This window comes from Schistocerca cancellata, chromosome 7, assembly GCF_023864275.1.
Source record: "Schistocerca cancellata isolate TAMUIC-IGC-003103 chromosome 7, iqSchCanc2.1, whole genome shotgun sequence".
Lineage (NCBI taxonomy): Eukaryota > Metazoa > Arthropoda > Insecta > Orthoptera > Acrididae > Schistocerca > Schistocerca cancellata.
The window spans coordinates 393,525,168-393,542,125 of NC_064632.1; the positions used below are offsets into that span (position 1 = coordinate 393,525,168).

General features: G+C 40.1%; 1 protein-coding gene across 1 annotated transcript in view; it reads right to left on the bottom strand.

The window, feature by feature from the left end:
- The window catches only part of LOC126092415 (ATP-binding cassette subfamily G member 4-like), a 417,403-nt gene that overhangs the window by 24,013 nt on the left and 376,432 nt on the right, over positions 1 to 16,958 (bottom strand). The window contains exons 11-12 of the mRNA XM_049908002.1: positions 5,724 to 5,824; positions 5,487 to 5,642 (exon numbers count right to left, since the gene is read on the bottom strand). Of these exons, the coding sequence (XP_049763959.1) occupies positions 5,487 to 5,642; positions 5,724 to 5,824 (257 nt within the window). The remainder of the gene's footprint in view (positions 1 to 5,486; positions 5,643 to 5,723; positions 5,825 to 16,958) is intronic.

Genomic DNA, 16,958 nt, shown 5'->3' on the forward strand with positions numbered 1-16,958 from the left:
ATTGAAATATGGAACTCGACATTTGCCTTTGTATTCTTTCAGCATTTTGTCATTCCGAGCTGATGAACCAGAAGTACAAAAACCACTTGTACAGCACTTAAGTTCATGGGAATAGGTGTATCCCCAAGTGAAGTGCAATATATATTCTTTCAAATGTGTGAACACTTAACCATAATTGTTTGAAGGCATTACACATGAACAAATTCGAGGTATGGCTGTGGGCACCTGCATGTCATAATCTTATGCCAAACTATTCTTTGCAGACTCCTAACATCTCCCAAAGTCTCACTGTCTGGCCACAGTGGAGCATTCCCCTCATAACACAGTACCACCCAGGACTGGTGCAAGTGAATTACATTCTCTGCCAGGGTTTTGACTATCTCTAGTCTTCCCCTGAAATGAGAAATGTCTTGCTCACTATCTTTTCCACCCCTCCCACACTGGTATTCCACTGTCCACTGAACCTACACAATATACTCATCCATTCCTCCACAAACTCCTGCTCCCAACCCCTTACCTCAGGGCTCATACCCCTCTAAAAGACCTATGTGCAAGACCTGTCCCATACATCCTCCTACCACCACCTACTCCAGTCTGGTCACTAACATCACCTATCCCATCAAAGGCATGGCTACATGTGAAACCAGTCATGTTATCTACAAGCTAAGCTGCAACCACTGTGCTGCATTCTATATGGGCATGACAACAAACATGCTGTCTGTCAACATGGATGGCCAGCCACAAACTGTGGCTAAGAAACAAGTGGACCACCCTGTTGCTCAGCATGCTGTCCTACACATCATCCTTCATTTCAAAGACTGCTTCACAGGCTATGGTCTACTTTTGACAAACATCTTGTTAGCCAGTCTTATCTGTGACAGTCTTTTTGTTGTGTCGATCTGCAGCTCAGTATCTCTGCTATATGGTGAGTAGCAAGTTTCCTTTTCATAATAATGTTACATAATTGTTCTTTGTTTGTGTTGTTGTTTCTAGGTACTTTCATTTTATAATAGTATAGAAATATCTTATACGTGTTTATGGTAATTTGGCTACATAATCAGTGACTGCCAGACAAAACCAGCTCATGAACAGGAAGTAAATCATTTTGTGCATTATTATTTCATAGTTATGGACGAAGTGGTGAAATTTTTGTGGGTAGCTGATCGTGCACACAGCATATTAGATACGGCATTTGCAGCAGCTACTGCATCAACGGATACCGATGACACAACCGCTCATAATAGTTAGGCATCAGAATAATGTACAAATTGTTGCATAGTGGTATTATTTCAGCAAACACTAAATACAGCTGGATCTCATTGAGATTTTCAAACCCCATTAGAAAGATGTCTCACCAATTGCAGGCATTGAAGCATGAGATGAATCCAGACTGACTGCCACGGACTTGATGTTCTAGTAATTGACCAGCTCAGGACTGCACCCAAGCTCAAGATACCGCATTAACCATCTGTTGATGTCATATATGGTTTGGGCTACAGGCCAAAAAGTGCACGAGTCTGTGTGATCATCCAAATGGCAAGAGTAGTTCACAATAAGTGCCATGGACTGTAATGTCTCCAAGTGGTGTGAAAGGTGTATGAAACACTGGCTAACAGTAGTTCCCAGAATACAGTGCAATATTAACATATCTGTGAAGACTGCGGAACTACCTGTCTTTGTAAGTCAGTTGGCAGTTCAACAGAAATACATATGAATATCACTGTAGTTGTTCATTGCTGAAAGACAATCTGGGTTAGTATTTCTGGTGGACACTGATCCAGAAGTCAGCACTTGGCTGACCTTGTATACATTAGACATGAAAGACCAGAACCACTGCAGCTGTCAACCTTCAATAATTCTAGTATCAGGATGATGGGTTGCAAGAAACTAATAACTAACTTTGGTTTTGCTGCTGCTTTCAAGTGGATGTTTGTAGTGGCAGACATTTCCCCATCTATTTTAGAAGCAGATTTCCCTGCAAATTTGGCATTGTCAGTGGATTTGTCTGAGGCCTGACTTCTAAGTGGATCCAGCAGCAGCAAAGTCCATCAGATTTTAAACAACTGTGCAATTGTAGGATACATTGGATCAGCAACATACATCAACAGATTGTTCTACAGGTATTGACCCTGCAACACGGTATATATCGCAATATGTTGCACTATATACATATAATACCAGGGCTGCCAGTTGTGTGGCATGGCTGTAGAATTGTGCTAGATAAAATACTGGAATTTAAAACTATTTTTTAAGAGATGTTGTGTTCTGGTATTATGTGGCATTCAGAGGGTGCCTGGGCATCTCCACTATATTTGGTAAAGAAGAAAGATGGTACATGGCACCCTTCTTGGGATTACTGAAGACTGAATGCCAGGACCATTCCAGACACAAACATCCTATTCCACACATTCAAGACCTCACATATGCTTTGGAAAGCACAACTGTTTCTGATCCTGGATTGCCACAAGGCCTGTAAGAAGTTTATTGTAGCACCTAAGGACGTTCCCAAGATAACAGTGTCATTATTTTCAGCCTTTTGAAGTTCTTGCACATGCATTTCAGACTTAAAAATGTTGCTCAGACCTGGAAAAGGTTCATTGATGAAGTGCTGTGGGGATGCTGCTTTGCTTTCCATATCTCAACAACATTTTTGTAAACTCTGCTGATGCACCATCACACGTCAGACAGGTGGCTGAGGTATTGCAAAGATTACAAGACTGTAGTGTGGTACTGAATGAAGACAGATGCTTGGTGGGTAAAAGTGAATTGACATTTCTCATGTATAGAGTTTCACATGATGCAATCATCCCATTGCCAGAAAAGTTGGCTTTGTTGAGAGAGCTACCATGTCTGAGGAACTGTCACCAACTATGATGGCTACCAGGCATTGCTGCCATTTAGCAGCAACAGCAGATATTCAGGCACCTCTTATGGACACTCTTTCCATCAACTGCACTAAAGGGAAGCAATTGCTGAAGTGGACTTTAGTGATGGATGAGGCCTTTTGCACTTTGCAAAAGAGTCTTAAGCAAATAGTGTCACTCACCTACTTGGTACCACCTGCCCCATTAGGTATGGTGGTTGATGGCAGTCAGACTGCAGCTGGGGTCACGCTACACCAGAAAGTGGACACTTGTTGGTATCCATTAGTTTCTTTCTAAAGAAGCTACTGCCATAGAAAATGAACTGGAGTGCCCACAATAGGGAATTGTTGACAATTTATGATAGTGTGAAGCACTTTTTCCATCATGTAGAAGTCCACACAGTGACGATTTACATGATTCCAGCGGGTCAAGGTACCATGTTGCAGTGTCAAATCATGGTGTGATGTGTCGACAGGTGCTATGGTCCTGTACCACACAATTTCACAGGATAGTGTTTGACAGTGTGCACAACCTGGTCCACCAAGAGGCAAACACCACTGTTGAGATAATAATGGAATGTTTCATGTGGCCATCAGTTAAGAAAAATGCTGGTAACACTGTCAGTGGCATAATGTGGGACATCATGTCCATGCTGAGGTTGGGCATTTTTCAGGTATGTCAGTGATACTTGAACATATCCACCTTGGCACTATGGGCCCCCTACCATCTTATGACTGCTACAGATCTTTGCTCACATCAGTGGACAGATACCCAAGATAGGCTGAAGTCATACCCTACTGGACATATCAGACGGGACAGATGCAAAGACATTCGTCACATAGTGGTTTATGCACTTCAACTGTCCCCTGCACATTACAACAGACCAGGGCAGGCAGTTTGAATCCCTGCTGTTCAACAGCCTGTCTAAACTGTGCAGATTCAAGCACTATCATACCACCAGCTGCCACCCAGGCAGCAAAGGTATGGTGGTATGGTGGAGAGGTGGCATTGCATGCTGAAAGCAGACCTCATATGCCATCTAAAAAGTTGGATTGAAGTGTTCCCTCTGGTAATGTTGGGGTTACAGACAGCTTACAGAGAACTGTTAAGAACCCCAGTGGAGTTTCTTACCTCTGCACCACTGCCAGACCAAATGGAGTTACCTTGTTGGCACAGAGGATTGAGGAACACATGGCAAAGATTCAACTATCAACAGCTGTACATCATGGCTCATATCCTTTTTTCCTGTACAAGGCTCTAACAGATGTTTTGTACATCATGCTGAGCACTGATTCCACACAGATACTTCCTCATCAACCGTATACAGGACACTACTAGGTTTTGCTGTGAAATAAACATACACTTGAGATTCTGCAAAACAGGAGGGCCACCAAGGTATTAGTGGAAAGATTGAAACCAATATGGGTAATGCTGGCTCCATCTTCAGACAAAGTGGAGAGCAACGTCGGGAGGTGGGCATGGGGATGGCGCTCCTACAACACACAGGTAGCAGACATGAAATCAGTCCACTGGCCTCGCAGGTGACCACTCCTCTCACCAAAACATTGCAGCCAAAGATGGTTTGCCCGAGAGCTAGCAGAGTTGTCAAATTCTAGTACCCCTACATTCCCAGTGCTCTACTCTTTACAGGCAGGGGTGTGTGGGAATAGGTATCCCCCAGATGAAACACAGTATATACTCTCTGGAATTTGTAAATGGTGAACCATTATTTTTCTTCATTTGTGTTGTTGTTCGTAATTACTTTCTGTTGATAATGAAGTGGAGATATTTTATATTTGGGTATGATTATTTGGCTCCAAGTTTTAACTATTTATTTTCTTTGTCTGGGCCCACAAATTATTGAGAAAACTGTTAGCAGTGTGTGACTGCAAGCAAAAAGAAAAATGACACAAATGAGCTTTGTAGCCAAGAAGAATCAATTTAATTAATACTTAAAAATATCCTAAACTCTGTTGCATACTAAAACACTGTCTTAACACAAAAACACAATATATGGTGCCAACCATTGAATCTCTGTTCTATATTCATAAAAAACCTCATAGTTGATGATAAATACAAACTCAACAAGATCATCACCCCTGGCTAAACATTATTCAATGTACTTTTGGTGGATTATGCATTTCAGTAACCTGTGTTAATGTAGTCATAAGTGAGTCTAAATGATAAATGAATTTGATAAATACAGATAATGACACATCCAGGGAAATGTTCATGGTTTAAACAGCTGTGCCATTTGGAAAAAATAAATAAAGACTGATATTTCTGCCTCTTTATTTTTTGCATTTGCCCTTTCCTCTTTCTGAAAATTGTCTTCCCCATCACCACTGTATCTAATTGCCCCACTCCCTTCAGCCAGTTGTTAGTCTTGTCTCTCAACATGTGCAGAATTGCTGAAATCTGTGTTAAGAATGGCAGTGTTATCAGTTACACAGATGCTGTGACACTATGCCGTTTAGTTTTAGACTATGGTTTCATTATTTGTTCATCATTTATCAGATGAATGTTCAAATATGTTTTATTTGTCATTTCATTTAGTTTCTTATTATATGACTGATGAAATATGTTGTAACTGATTTCCCACTAACATAAAAAAAGTCTTACCTGAGGACGAAATATACTGCCAAAAAATAATCCATAACTCTCTGAAACAACTGATACAATTAAGAACAGAAGTGTGTACCACAGGAATCTGTCCAGTTCCAAGGGTTGTCCAGCAAGGAAATACGAGAAGAAGACATAGACAACAGCCACTCCATGCTGTAAAGAATGTATATATAAGACAACTGTGTCAGATATTTAACATTTCTAGTCAACAAGATAGTAAGGAACTGTTAATACCATGAATGGCAGTCTTGCAGTTGTCACTGCAAACACATAGGAATTCAAAGAATACCAGCCATTTTTACATTCACGCTTCACCAGTGTGACCTCAGATGGATCTGCAACAACAAAATTCAAATCAACATCATATGGACTGAACACAGCAATGAAAACAAAATATCTTGTACACAAATTTATTAAACAGCCTCAATATATATATATTTTCAAGCAGTGAGGGGAAGGGTGGCTAAAAGTTAGGACAAGCTACAAAATCAAAAATGAACAGATATATACACATTTAGCACAAAAAACCCTAGTACACATAAATTTTAAAAAAGACCGTTATCTTGAGCTCTCACTCAATTTCATGCATTTTACTGCCACAAAATTACACTTGAACACTGTTGTGGCTCAACATATTTTAAAACAAGACTTCTAAAAAGGACTCTAAAAAAATTAAATTTTCAATTTCTATTTTACACTGAAAAATACAAACTGTACCAACTACATTGCAATGTATTGTATACTTTTTCATATGAAATCTGTACTTGGATGGAGGGATCCTTGTTAGGGGAAACATTGCATGTTATACTGGACAGATGACCACTCACAGGTCTAGAGGTTCCTTCAAGTGTTCCTACAGGAAGTGTGTGAGTGTGCTTCTGTTCATGTTGTATATCAATGATTTAGCAGACAATATTTATAGTAACCACACTGAGTGGTCAATGGGTACAAAAATTAGACGGAAAAATTGCTAGTATTTTGGACAATATCCTTCTTCCGATGGCTTGCTGTCAATGCCATTACATTTATTGACTAGGAAGAGGAGGTGATTGAATATGCAAGCAAGATGGTGTAAATATTATGGTAGCACAGAAATTAACAGCGTGGACTGGTAGAAAAGTATTGGCCTCACAGAAAAACCAGCAAAGTGCGCACATTAAGTATCTGTTTAGGGAAGTCTCCCCCAGGCTGTCGTGAAGCCATGCCTCGACAATATCTCTCATTCCAGGAGTCCTAGTCCTGCAAGTTTCACAGGAGGGTTTTGTGAAGTTTGGAAGGTAGGAGGTGAGGTACTGACAGAAGTAAAGCTCAGTCAGTAGAGCACTTGCATGTGAAAGGCAAAGGCCTGAAGTTCAAGTCTCAGTCCAGCACACAGTTTCAATCTGTTAGGAAGTTTCACTATCCAGCAGTTGTCAACCATGCTCGTGGAAGAATGGAAGACCCTACCACAAGAACTCTTATCAACCTTGGGGCCAGCATGTAAGCCCATTACATTCATTACTGTCCGTGATGATAGTACACTTGATTAAGGATCTGCCTTTTGCAATTTCTACGGGACCATCATTAAGATTATTTTTATTTTATTACAGCATGTCCACATGCACCAATGAATATCCAGCAGTTGTCACCCATGCTGGCAGATGAATGGAACACCCAACAACAAGAATGCCTTACCAACCTAGTGTCCATCGTAGAAGCCCACTGCAAGGCATGTGTTATAGCCCATGGTGATTGCACACTAGATTAAGGACCATGTCCCACTTCTGTGACATTGAGGGGACCATAATTAATCATGATAACTTCACTGTAATTACTGTCTTGGAATAAAAGTGTCATTTCTCTTAATCTAATTGCATATTTCTTTAGTTACCCTCTGTACTATAATATATATACCTTGCTATACTGTACTTTACTATAATACACTATCTACATAAAACTATAGTGTACTGTAGCACTTTTTTCAAAGTGTGGTCAAAGTTTCATCAAGATGCATTATTTGCCAGGGACACATCATGTGAAATTTACTTCTGTTCTTAAGTTTTTCATACCAGTGTACTACGAATAGTACAATAAGTTACAGTACCAATTTAAAAAAAAAAAAAAAAAAAAACTTACTTTGAAAAACTTCACAGCTTTTACCTCATAGAACTGGGCTTAAGTCTAGGAAAGAAACTACCAGAAAAATTTCTCCTTAAGGGATTTGATTTAAAAAACTGCCAAAATGAGTTGTCATAGGCCACATAGTTTCAAAACTGGCACACTGCATTAGAATTGTATGAAAGAAATGTTGAATCGTAATTAGAGGGCCCAGTTACAAATCATGGATGTACATTATACTGTGAATAGATCCCATCACAGTGACAATGTTCGAGAAATATTGGCAAACAAAACTGCTGGCCACCATTTAATTGTGCTATGCAGGGTTTTGTCATGTAGACATGTAGTATGTGACAGTGCTCCACTTGCTAGATCACTGGAGTTTACACCCTTACAGCTTCCCATCCCCATTTCTTCAGCATAAACATAATAACCCTGCCATCCCCAATGGGTCTTCAAGTTGCACTACTGTGTCATACACATGCAACGCATCACTGTCTTGACCAACTGAATTGTACCTTTCATACAGGACAAGTAGCTGCAAGTGTGTGTGCGTGTGTGTGTGTGTATTTTCTGCACTTATTAGCTTGGAAAAAGAGTGCCGTGCAAAGGTGTAGCAATGTTTGCAGTGTTGTTAATGTCATTATCAACTGCTTGATGCCCAATAAGCATGGTGACTTGGTTTCTTTACCCCATCCATTACTTTTATTCCACTTAGTGTATTCCATTTTCATATTGTGAAGTGACATACTATCTAAAAAAAGGTGTAGAAATATACAATCATATTGTGACAGGATTTGAAAGAGGTATAAAGGCTGGCAACTTACTTTAAAGAAAAAAGCTTAGATCCTGTGGCTCCAGTATCAGTGAGTCACAACTGGTTCCATTTAGATCGTAGAAATGTCTGGCTGTGCCAGTTTGAGGAAATGTGAAGTGATGTGAAGGTAACATCTGCTCAATAATAGGTACAGTTGGTGGCATACTTTGGGTCATTGATAGGATGCTGGGAAAATTCAGTCAGCGTAGAAAGGAGACTGCTAGCAAAACACTTACATGACCCATCCTGGAAAAACTTTTCACTTTCTGTAATGAAATGGCAGTGCTCTTTAAATGTGGATAAATGTAAGATAATGCATTTAATATAGAGAAAGAATCCATTAGTGTCCAATTACAATAACATCCTCAGCACATCACTTTAAGTAAGTACTATAACTAATACAAAGGAGTGATATTAAATGGCACAATCACATAAAACCAGTATTATGGAAGTAAATGAAAAACTTAGGTTTTCTGGAAGGGTTTTGGTGAGGTGCACTGCATCTGTAAGAGAAACTGCATACAAAACACTAGTGCAACCAATTCTAGAATGATTTTGTTCACAGCTGTAGTTCAGCAGCTGCAGAATATTTCACAAAAGGTAAAAAGTCAGTCATCAGCAGCACCACAAAACATTTATTTGGTTCATTTAACTGGTTTCAATAGTTTAAACTGTCATCTTCAGAACTGAATCAGGGTCAAATCATCAGTAAGCCAATATCAAAAATAAGAATTGGATGGTTGTGTCCTACAAAGGATTGGTAAAAAATACACATACGATGAAATTATGTTAAAAACAAATATACAAAGAATGAACAGCAGAAGTAAAGCAGGTTTCTTAAAACAGATGTAAAGTATTTAAGATCATGAGCCACAATATACCTTCGTTACAGAGTCAATAAAACAGAGTGACATCTCTAAAAATATATGAATGTGCAGTGAGTGGCGAACAATTAACTGTTAAATTTCATATCATACATAGTATATGCAAGAAAATTCAACCACTAAACTGCTGACACAAAGGGCTTTGAACATGCTTGTAGACAAAGTGGGAATGCTAGCATACATACAGCCTGTAATATATTCTGCAACAGCTGAAACACAAGTATGCATTAAACCTCACAAAAACATATAAAATGTTTACTGGAAGACAGTAGCCATTGACCAAGCATTAAGCAAATAGACATATAAAAATAACTTCATTATTATGTAAAGGGATAAACAAAGGAAGGTAAACTGTTGAAATTTTATTATCATTTTACATTGGCACCATGGGCCACTGGAGCACCACAATATGTTCAACTGTTCAGTATCATGGAGGTGAGGCTGACTGCTGGACATTCATTGGCAAGAAACATAAGTAAGTGAGCTGCAGTCTGGCTTCAATAGCGGTAAGTGGACACCACTGGGTTGAAGGCATGTGAGTGGCCACAGTGCTCGTTTACAAGTTGACTTTCTGTGTGGGAGTGTGCCTGTAGTGTATCTAGATGCTAAGTAAGACTTTGTTGGTGGGAACTAATAAACCTTGGTAGGTACTTAGGAAGTCAGCATGTGACATAACCATTCATGTGATATAACCACAAACTACTACTTATTTTTAATGTGTAGCTGACACATGCTGTTTGAATAGCACTTTGTCCATGGTTTTACCATCTTTTCCTAAACATTTTGTATGTTTTTTATATGTTTTAGTGCATACTTGTGCTTCAGCTGTCACAGGATATATTACAGGTTGTATGTACACTAGCATGCACATATTGTACATAAGTGTGTTCAATACCCTTCATGTCATCAGTTTGGTGATTAACTTTTCTCACAGGCACTATGAATGATGTGAAATTTATTTGCCACTCATCGCAGATATCATATATTTTTAAAGATGTGATTCTGCTTGACTGACTCTGTTGCAAAGGTGTGTTGTGGCTCATAAGCTTAACTACTTTACATCTGTTTTACCAAACCTGTTTTACTTCTACTGTTCAATCTTTTACATTTGTTTTTAACATACTTGGTTTGTATACGTATCTTTTACCAATCCTTTGCCCTTTTTACCAATCCTTTGTAGGACACTACCATCCAATTCTTATTTTTGACAAAGGCTTATTAATGATTTGAGCCTATTTGACTTCTGAAGATGGCAGTTTTAACTGTCAAAACCAGTTAAGTGAACCAAATAAAAGTTTTCTTGTGCAGTTGATGACTGATCTGCCATTCTAGAATATTATTCTAGAATGTTATTCTAGAATATTATTCCAGTGTTTAGAGTCCTTATCAAGTACAGATGATAAAGGACCTTGAAAGGATTAAGAGATGTCTTGCTATGATCATAACAGATCAAAAGTGTGACAGATATGCTCAGAGAATCTAAATGGGAATCCCCAGGGGGAAGGGGGGGGGGGGGGGATAACACAACATAGTTCTTGCAAAATCCTGTTCAGTACATTTAGAGAGTCTTTATTCAGAGAAGATTGAGTTACCACTATGCTGATGTTACCACTGCTACATTTCTTATGTGGGGATCATAAGAATAAGGTAGGAGACATTAGGGTACATTCAGAGGCATACAACAGTCAGTTTTCTCTTGTTTAGAATGTGAATGGAATAGGACGGGTAATTGACAATACTGATATGAAATACCCTCTACCATAACCATACACTGTACAGTTGTCTGCAGAGTGTGTATTTAGATGAATGTGCAGATGTGGGAATGGTTTGCTGGAAGCTGAACTATACATAAGGCTGCCACTCACTAGGCCTTCAATCACATTTTATTACAATGCAGCCTACATCAAATGGTAACATGAAAGATATAACTGGAAACAGACATGAGTGGTTGAAGGTTGTGTTTAATAATGAGAGAAGATTCTGTATTCATATTAGTGATGGTCATTTCTCAGTGAAGTGGTATCTATACATACAGCTACTATGAAAATGTAACAGGCACATATCTAGTTCTGGGTATCATGTTGCAGAATAGAATACAATACATACTTGGCTCTATTGAGGGAACACTGACTATTGCAACACATATCCAAAATGTTATTAGTCCATTCAGCCGGAACCAAAGTTTGAATTACTAGTGACAGAAAATTTTGTGTGGCTAGAGCCTGCTTTGGGGTAGACCAGTTGCCTGGAGCAAGTCTTTTTAATTGACGCCACTTTGGCTACTTGCATGTCGATGAGGATGAACTGATGATGGAAACAACACAACACTTAGTTCCCAAGGAGAGGAAATCTCTGATCCAACTGTAAATCATACCTGAATTCTTCACATTGCATTCTGCCACACTGCTCACACAACTATGAAGGTGTACTGAATTATATGTAACTTCTTTTGAACAGTTGAGACTGTCTTGCTATTCATTTTGGATGGTTGGCAATAGCTGTTACTGAAAAAAATAAACTTATAAATCCAAATGTTGTTTACTAGCTTTGGTCGATGTGATTTCTTACTGGTCCCCAAAGCAAAGGAAACCTCTCTAATGAAGCAGCAGGTTCTACATACGCTGCATATCTAAAGAACAGCCTGAAAGTAGCACACTATACAGCCCTCACCAACTAGTCTTAACTGCAACAGTACATAGAACATCAGAGAGAGTACTTGAAAAAGATAAGAATTAATGTATCAAATGTAAAGTATGCAATGTGTTCCTCAAAATATGCAAATAAAATGTCATCCTTCTTTCATTTCCTACAAATATAAAAGTAGAAAATTACCAGACACATGAATAATATGGATATCAAAGTGAACAGAAGAAAACCGTTACAATAATGGTGGCAGAAATGGTACTTGCATGTAAGGGAACAGTTCCAACCCACCCACTTCAAAGAAGCTGATGTTGGGAGATAAGATCCAGATGTTTCCATAATGTTTGGAAGGTAGGAGACAAGGTACTGGCAAAAGTAAGGCTGTGAGGATGGGGCATGAGTCATGCTTGGGTAGCTCAGATGGTAGAACACTTGCCCGCGAAAGGCAAAGGTCCCGAGTTCGAGTCTCGGTCCGGCACACAGTTTTAATCTGCCAGGAAGTTTCAAGATCCAGATGGTACAGGTGTGAGGTAGTCACTCTTTGATAAAGTCCTACGAATTTCTCAGTCACATCATATCCACATCTTCCTCCCCTACAGTCCTTTCTGATGACACTAACCTCACAGTGGAGGAAAGAGCAGCCAATTCCAGCAAAAAAGCCATCCAGTAATCCATATGGGGTCCTTGGTAGAAGGTCACATCTGAGGTCTCGGATTTCTTAAACAGATACGCCATTCCACACTTATCTACAAACTTATCCACTATGCAGTAATTTACCAAGTTCCTAATAATCAAAGAAAGCATTCTGAAAATCAGTCAAGGAGATCCACCCTCTTTCAGACAGTAACACTGCAGACTGGATCAGCTGAACTAAATTCTTTGTGAGGACTGCCATTATCTCCAGTAATGCACATAAATGAGAATATTTTCTGTAAAATCTTCCATATCATATTTCACTACATCACAACCCTATGTCATATTACAGTGCAGCAATGCATTTAAATGAGATATCTTCTATAAAGTCTTTCATATCACAATGGCATATCACTACATGACTACCCTATGTAATATTGCACAGCAACCTTTGTCACTCTTGCTCCCAACTCGTTTGCACAATAGGAGACATACCGGTGTATATGACCCACATGTAAGACCAGTCATACGCATCCAGCTTACATATCTTATTCCATTTCTATTACTAATATACTAAATCCATGAAAGGTAGTACCAAGCTTGAAAGCAGTCATGTACATATCCATTTCATTGCTAGCACTGTGCAGCTCTGTATATGGGCACAATCATTAAATGGTTGTCTGTATGTACATATGGTCACCACTAGACTGGTCTGGTCTGAGTTTTACAACACAGTTAACTTTTATGGGTAATTAACAGCTTCAATTATATGGACAATGGTCCCTTCCCCAATACAAGTGCCTCCAAATTGCACTGGTGGAAATAGTCACCCAACACAGAATTTCCACTTTCAGTACTCTTAGTTGGTTGTTTTGTTGGTTCACTGATTGAGAGTAAGTGACTAAGCAGCAAGGTAAGTGACTAAGCAGTCCCTTGCTCAAGGGTTTGTTCATCCAGAGCAGTGATATCCATAATGAATCCAATCAGATGAGGAATGTACATAGGAGTGGCAAAATCATGACACTGAAGGGAATACTGATGCCAAATGGTTTATGGAAAATTAAAAGTATTTGGGTTTGATTGGTACATAGCAGACGAGTGGTCTCTCATGGCTCAGCCACAGGGAGAGAAACCCCACCTGCATCCAAATCCTGCCAAACCCATTAAGTGTGAAAATAGCTAGAGAGTAAAGAATGCCATTTAGTTGAGAGATCCACACAAGTAAAAGGAGAAAGCCCAAAAAGATTATGGACATCAGCTGGATATCAATAATAAAATAAGATGAGAGAAATATTTAAAGAGAGCAGGAGGGTGTCCCTACAGTTCTGCATGTGAAGGGAGCAAGCCCTCCCACAGCTATCCTACCACTGATCCATCATAACCAAGTGTTAAAGAGGGGAAGAGCATCCACTAAACAACAGAGCATTACTGCTAAAATGAAAAACAGAGTGCATCACAAAAACAGCTAAACCAAATCTAAAACCACTTGAACCAGATGAAAGGAGGGATGACAGAGGCAACAGGCAAAGGAGGCAGGGTCAAGGGTCCCCCTTACAAAGTATGTGGCAGAAGACAACCCAACCACCCTGCCCCACTATGAAATTAGTTTAAAATGCTACACTAGTGGCCATTAAAATTACTACACCACAAAGATGATGTGCTACAGATGTGAAATTTAACTGACAGGAAGAAGATGCTGTGATATGCAAATGATTAGCTTTACAGAGCATTCACACAAGGTTGGCACCGGTGGCGACACCTACAATGTGCTGACATGAGGAAAGTTTCCAACCGATTTCTCATACACAAACAGCAGTTGACCAGGTTTGTCAGGTGAAACATTGTTGTGATGCCTTGTGTAAAAAGGAGAAATGCATACCATCACGTTTCCGACTTTGATAAAGGTTGGATTGAAGCCTATCACGATTGCAGTTTATCGTATCGCGACACCGCTGCTTGCATTGGTTGAGATCCAATGACTGTTAGCAGAATACGGAATCGGTTCATGAGGGTTATACAGAATGCCATGCTGGATCCCAATGGCCTCGTATCACTAGCAGTCGAGATGACAGGCATCTTATCTGCATGGCTGTAATGGATCGTGAAGCGACGTCTCAATCCCTGAGTCAACAGATGGGGACATTTGCAAGACAACAACCATCTGCACGAATAGTTCGATGATGTTTGCAGCAGCATGGACTATCAGCTCAGAGACCAAGGCTGCGGTTACCCTTGACGCTGCATCATAGACAGGAGCGCCTGCGATCGTTTACTCAATGACGAACCTGGGTGCACAAATGGCAAAACGCCATTTTTTTGGATGAATCCAGGTTCTGTTTACAGCATCGTGATGGTTGCATATGTGTCTGGCAACATCATGGTGAACGCACATTGAAAGCGTGTGTTCGTCATCACCATACTAGCGTATCACCCGGCGTGATGGTATGGGGTGCCATTGGTTACACGTATCGGTCACCTCTTGTTCGCATTGACAGCACTTTGAACAGTGGATGTTACATTTCAGATGTGTTACGACCACATGTTGCAGGTTCTGTGCGGGCCTTTCTGGATACAGAAAATGCTCGACTGCTGCCCTGGCCAGCACATTCTCCAGATCTCTCACCAATTGAAAACGTCTGTTCAATGGTGGCTGAGCAACTGGCTCATCACAATAGGCCAGTCACTACTCTTGATGACCTTTGGTATTGTGTTGAAGCTGCATAGGCAGCTGTACCTGTATGCGCTATCGAAGCTCTGTTTGACTCAATGCCCAGGCATATCAAGGCTGTTATTACTGCCAGAGGTGGTTGTCCTGGGTACTGATTTCTCAGGATCTGTGCACCCAAATTGTGTGAAACTGTAATCACATGTCAGTTCTAGTATAATATATTTGTCCAATGAATACCCGTTTATCATCTGCATTTCTTCTTGCTGTAGCAATTTTAATGGCCAGTAGTGTATATCTGAAAATAAAAACCACGGTCACAGAGAAAATAAAGGACCAGTCCAACTGTCCATGAGTCATCTGCTCATATGAGGGACAAAGAATTCAGAAGACCATGCCTGGCATTGACAGCCAGATAGAAGGACTTTCGATCTGGATACAAGCAACTGTTTGCAAGGGTTCACATCCGCAGTGTAGAGGTGGCTTGTCATATAAAATAAAAAACTGTGGTTCTGTCTGGCATGATTGATGCAGAGGCAACATATGACAGTGGATTCCTTCTGGGAGGAGTAGAAGGAGGAGGGGAATGTGGAAGTAGACTCCTTTATAGGGTGGAGGTTATTAGAAGGTGTAGCAGCCCACCAGATGTTCCATCTCTGAGTGAACAGAGGTCTCATTTGCACCTGCAAGTCTGCACTTGGCATTGTCAAAACAAATGGGAGATGAGTAATCTCTTCACTAGCCAAACGGTTAACCAGTTTGTTTCCTGTGATATCCACATGGCTCAGAACCCAGAAAAAGGCAGTCCTGCAGTCAAAATGACTGAGTTCAGTTAGACGTTTATGAATAGCAGAGAATACAGAGTGACAAGATTATCAGTCAATGGCCGGGAGACTGTTCATTGTGGTCAATGGAGGACCATTTAATAAAACAGAAGGTTCTGTTATGGCTATGAGCTTCACTGTAAAAACAATATATGTTTCTGGCAACAAATTGGGTTCCTCACCAGCAGGAGATGTAGAAGCATATTCCATAACTTGAAGTGATGCCAAATAATGGATAAATTGTTTTTTTCCCAATTGTCTCACTTGTCCCTCTCCCCATGGCATAGCCAGGGTATGGAAAGCAGTAGGATTACAACCACTTGCATTGAAATTTATACATGTCGTGAAATGGCTGAATTAGAACAGCCATTGTTTTGGTTTTCATGTCATACATTTCATGCATGAAACATACACCCTGATGCCACCCATTCTGATCAAGGGCTTTTCCCACAGATGCCACCCAGTTGCATCAATAGGTTCTGTTTAGCTTGGAGCCCCATGCTTACCTCACATGCACTCAAGAAAATGTCATAAGCTCTCTAGGGATAATACTCTTCATCTCAGTATCTTCTAGCTCCATCTACCTCTCCCCCTGTTTCCACTCAATTTTTTGCCCCTACTTATTCTTCTTTCTGATCCTCACTTGTTATGTTCATAGGATTATGTATCCACATCATACTGTTTCTGTTTCCACATTGTCCAACCCTCCCACAATCCTACCCTTACCCCTCTCTCCACTCACTCCACTTCCTCCTCATACATATTTCTTTCTCTATCCCTGACTTCCTTTCCTGTCTGTTTCCTCCATCTAATGACATTCTTAATCCTTTGCTCCTCTACATTTCGCCCATTCCTCCTGTTTCAGACAACCACTTCCCCAGTCAGACTAAGCCATACTTTCTATTT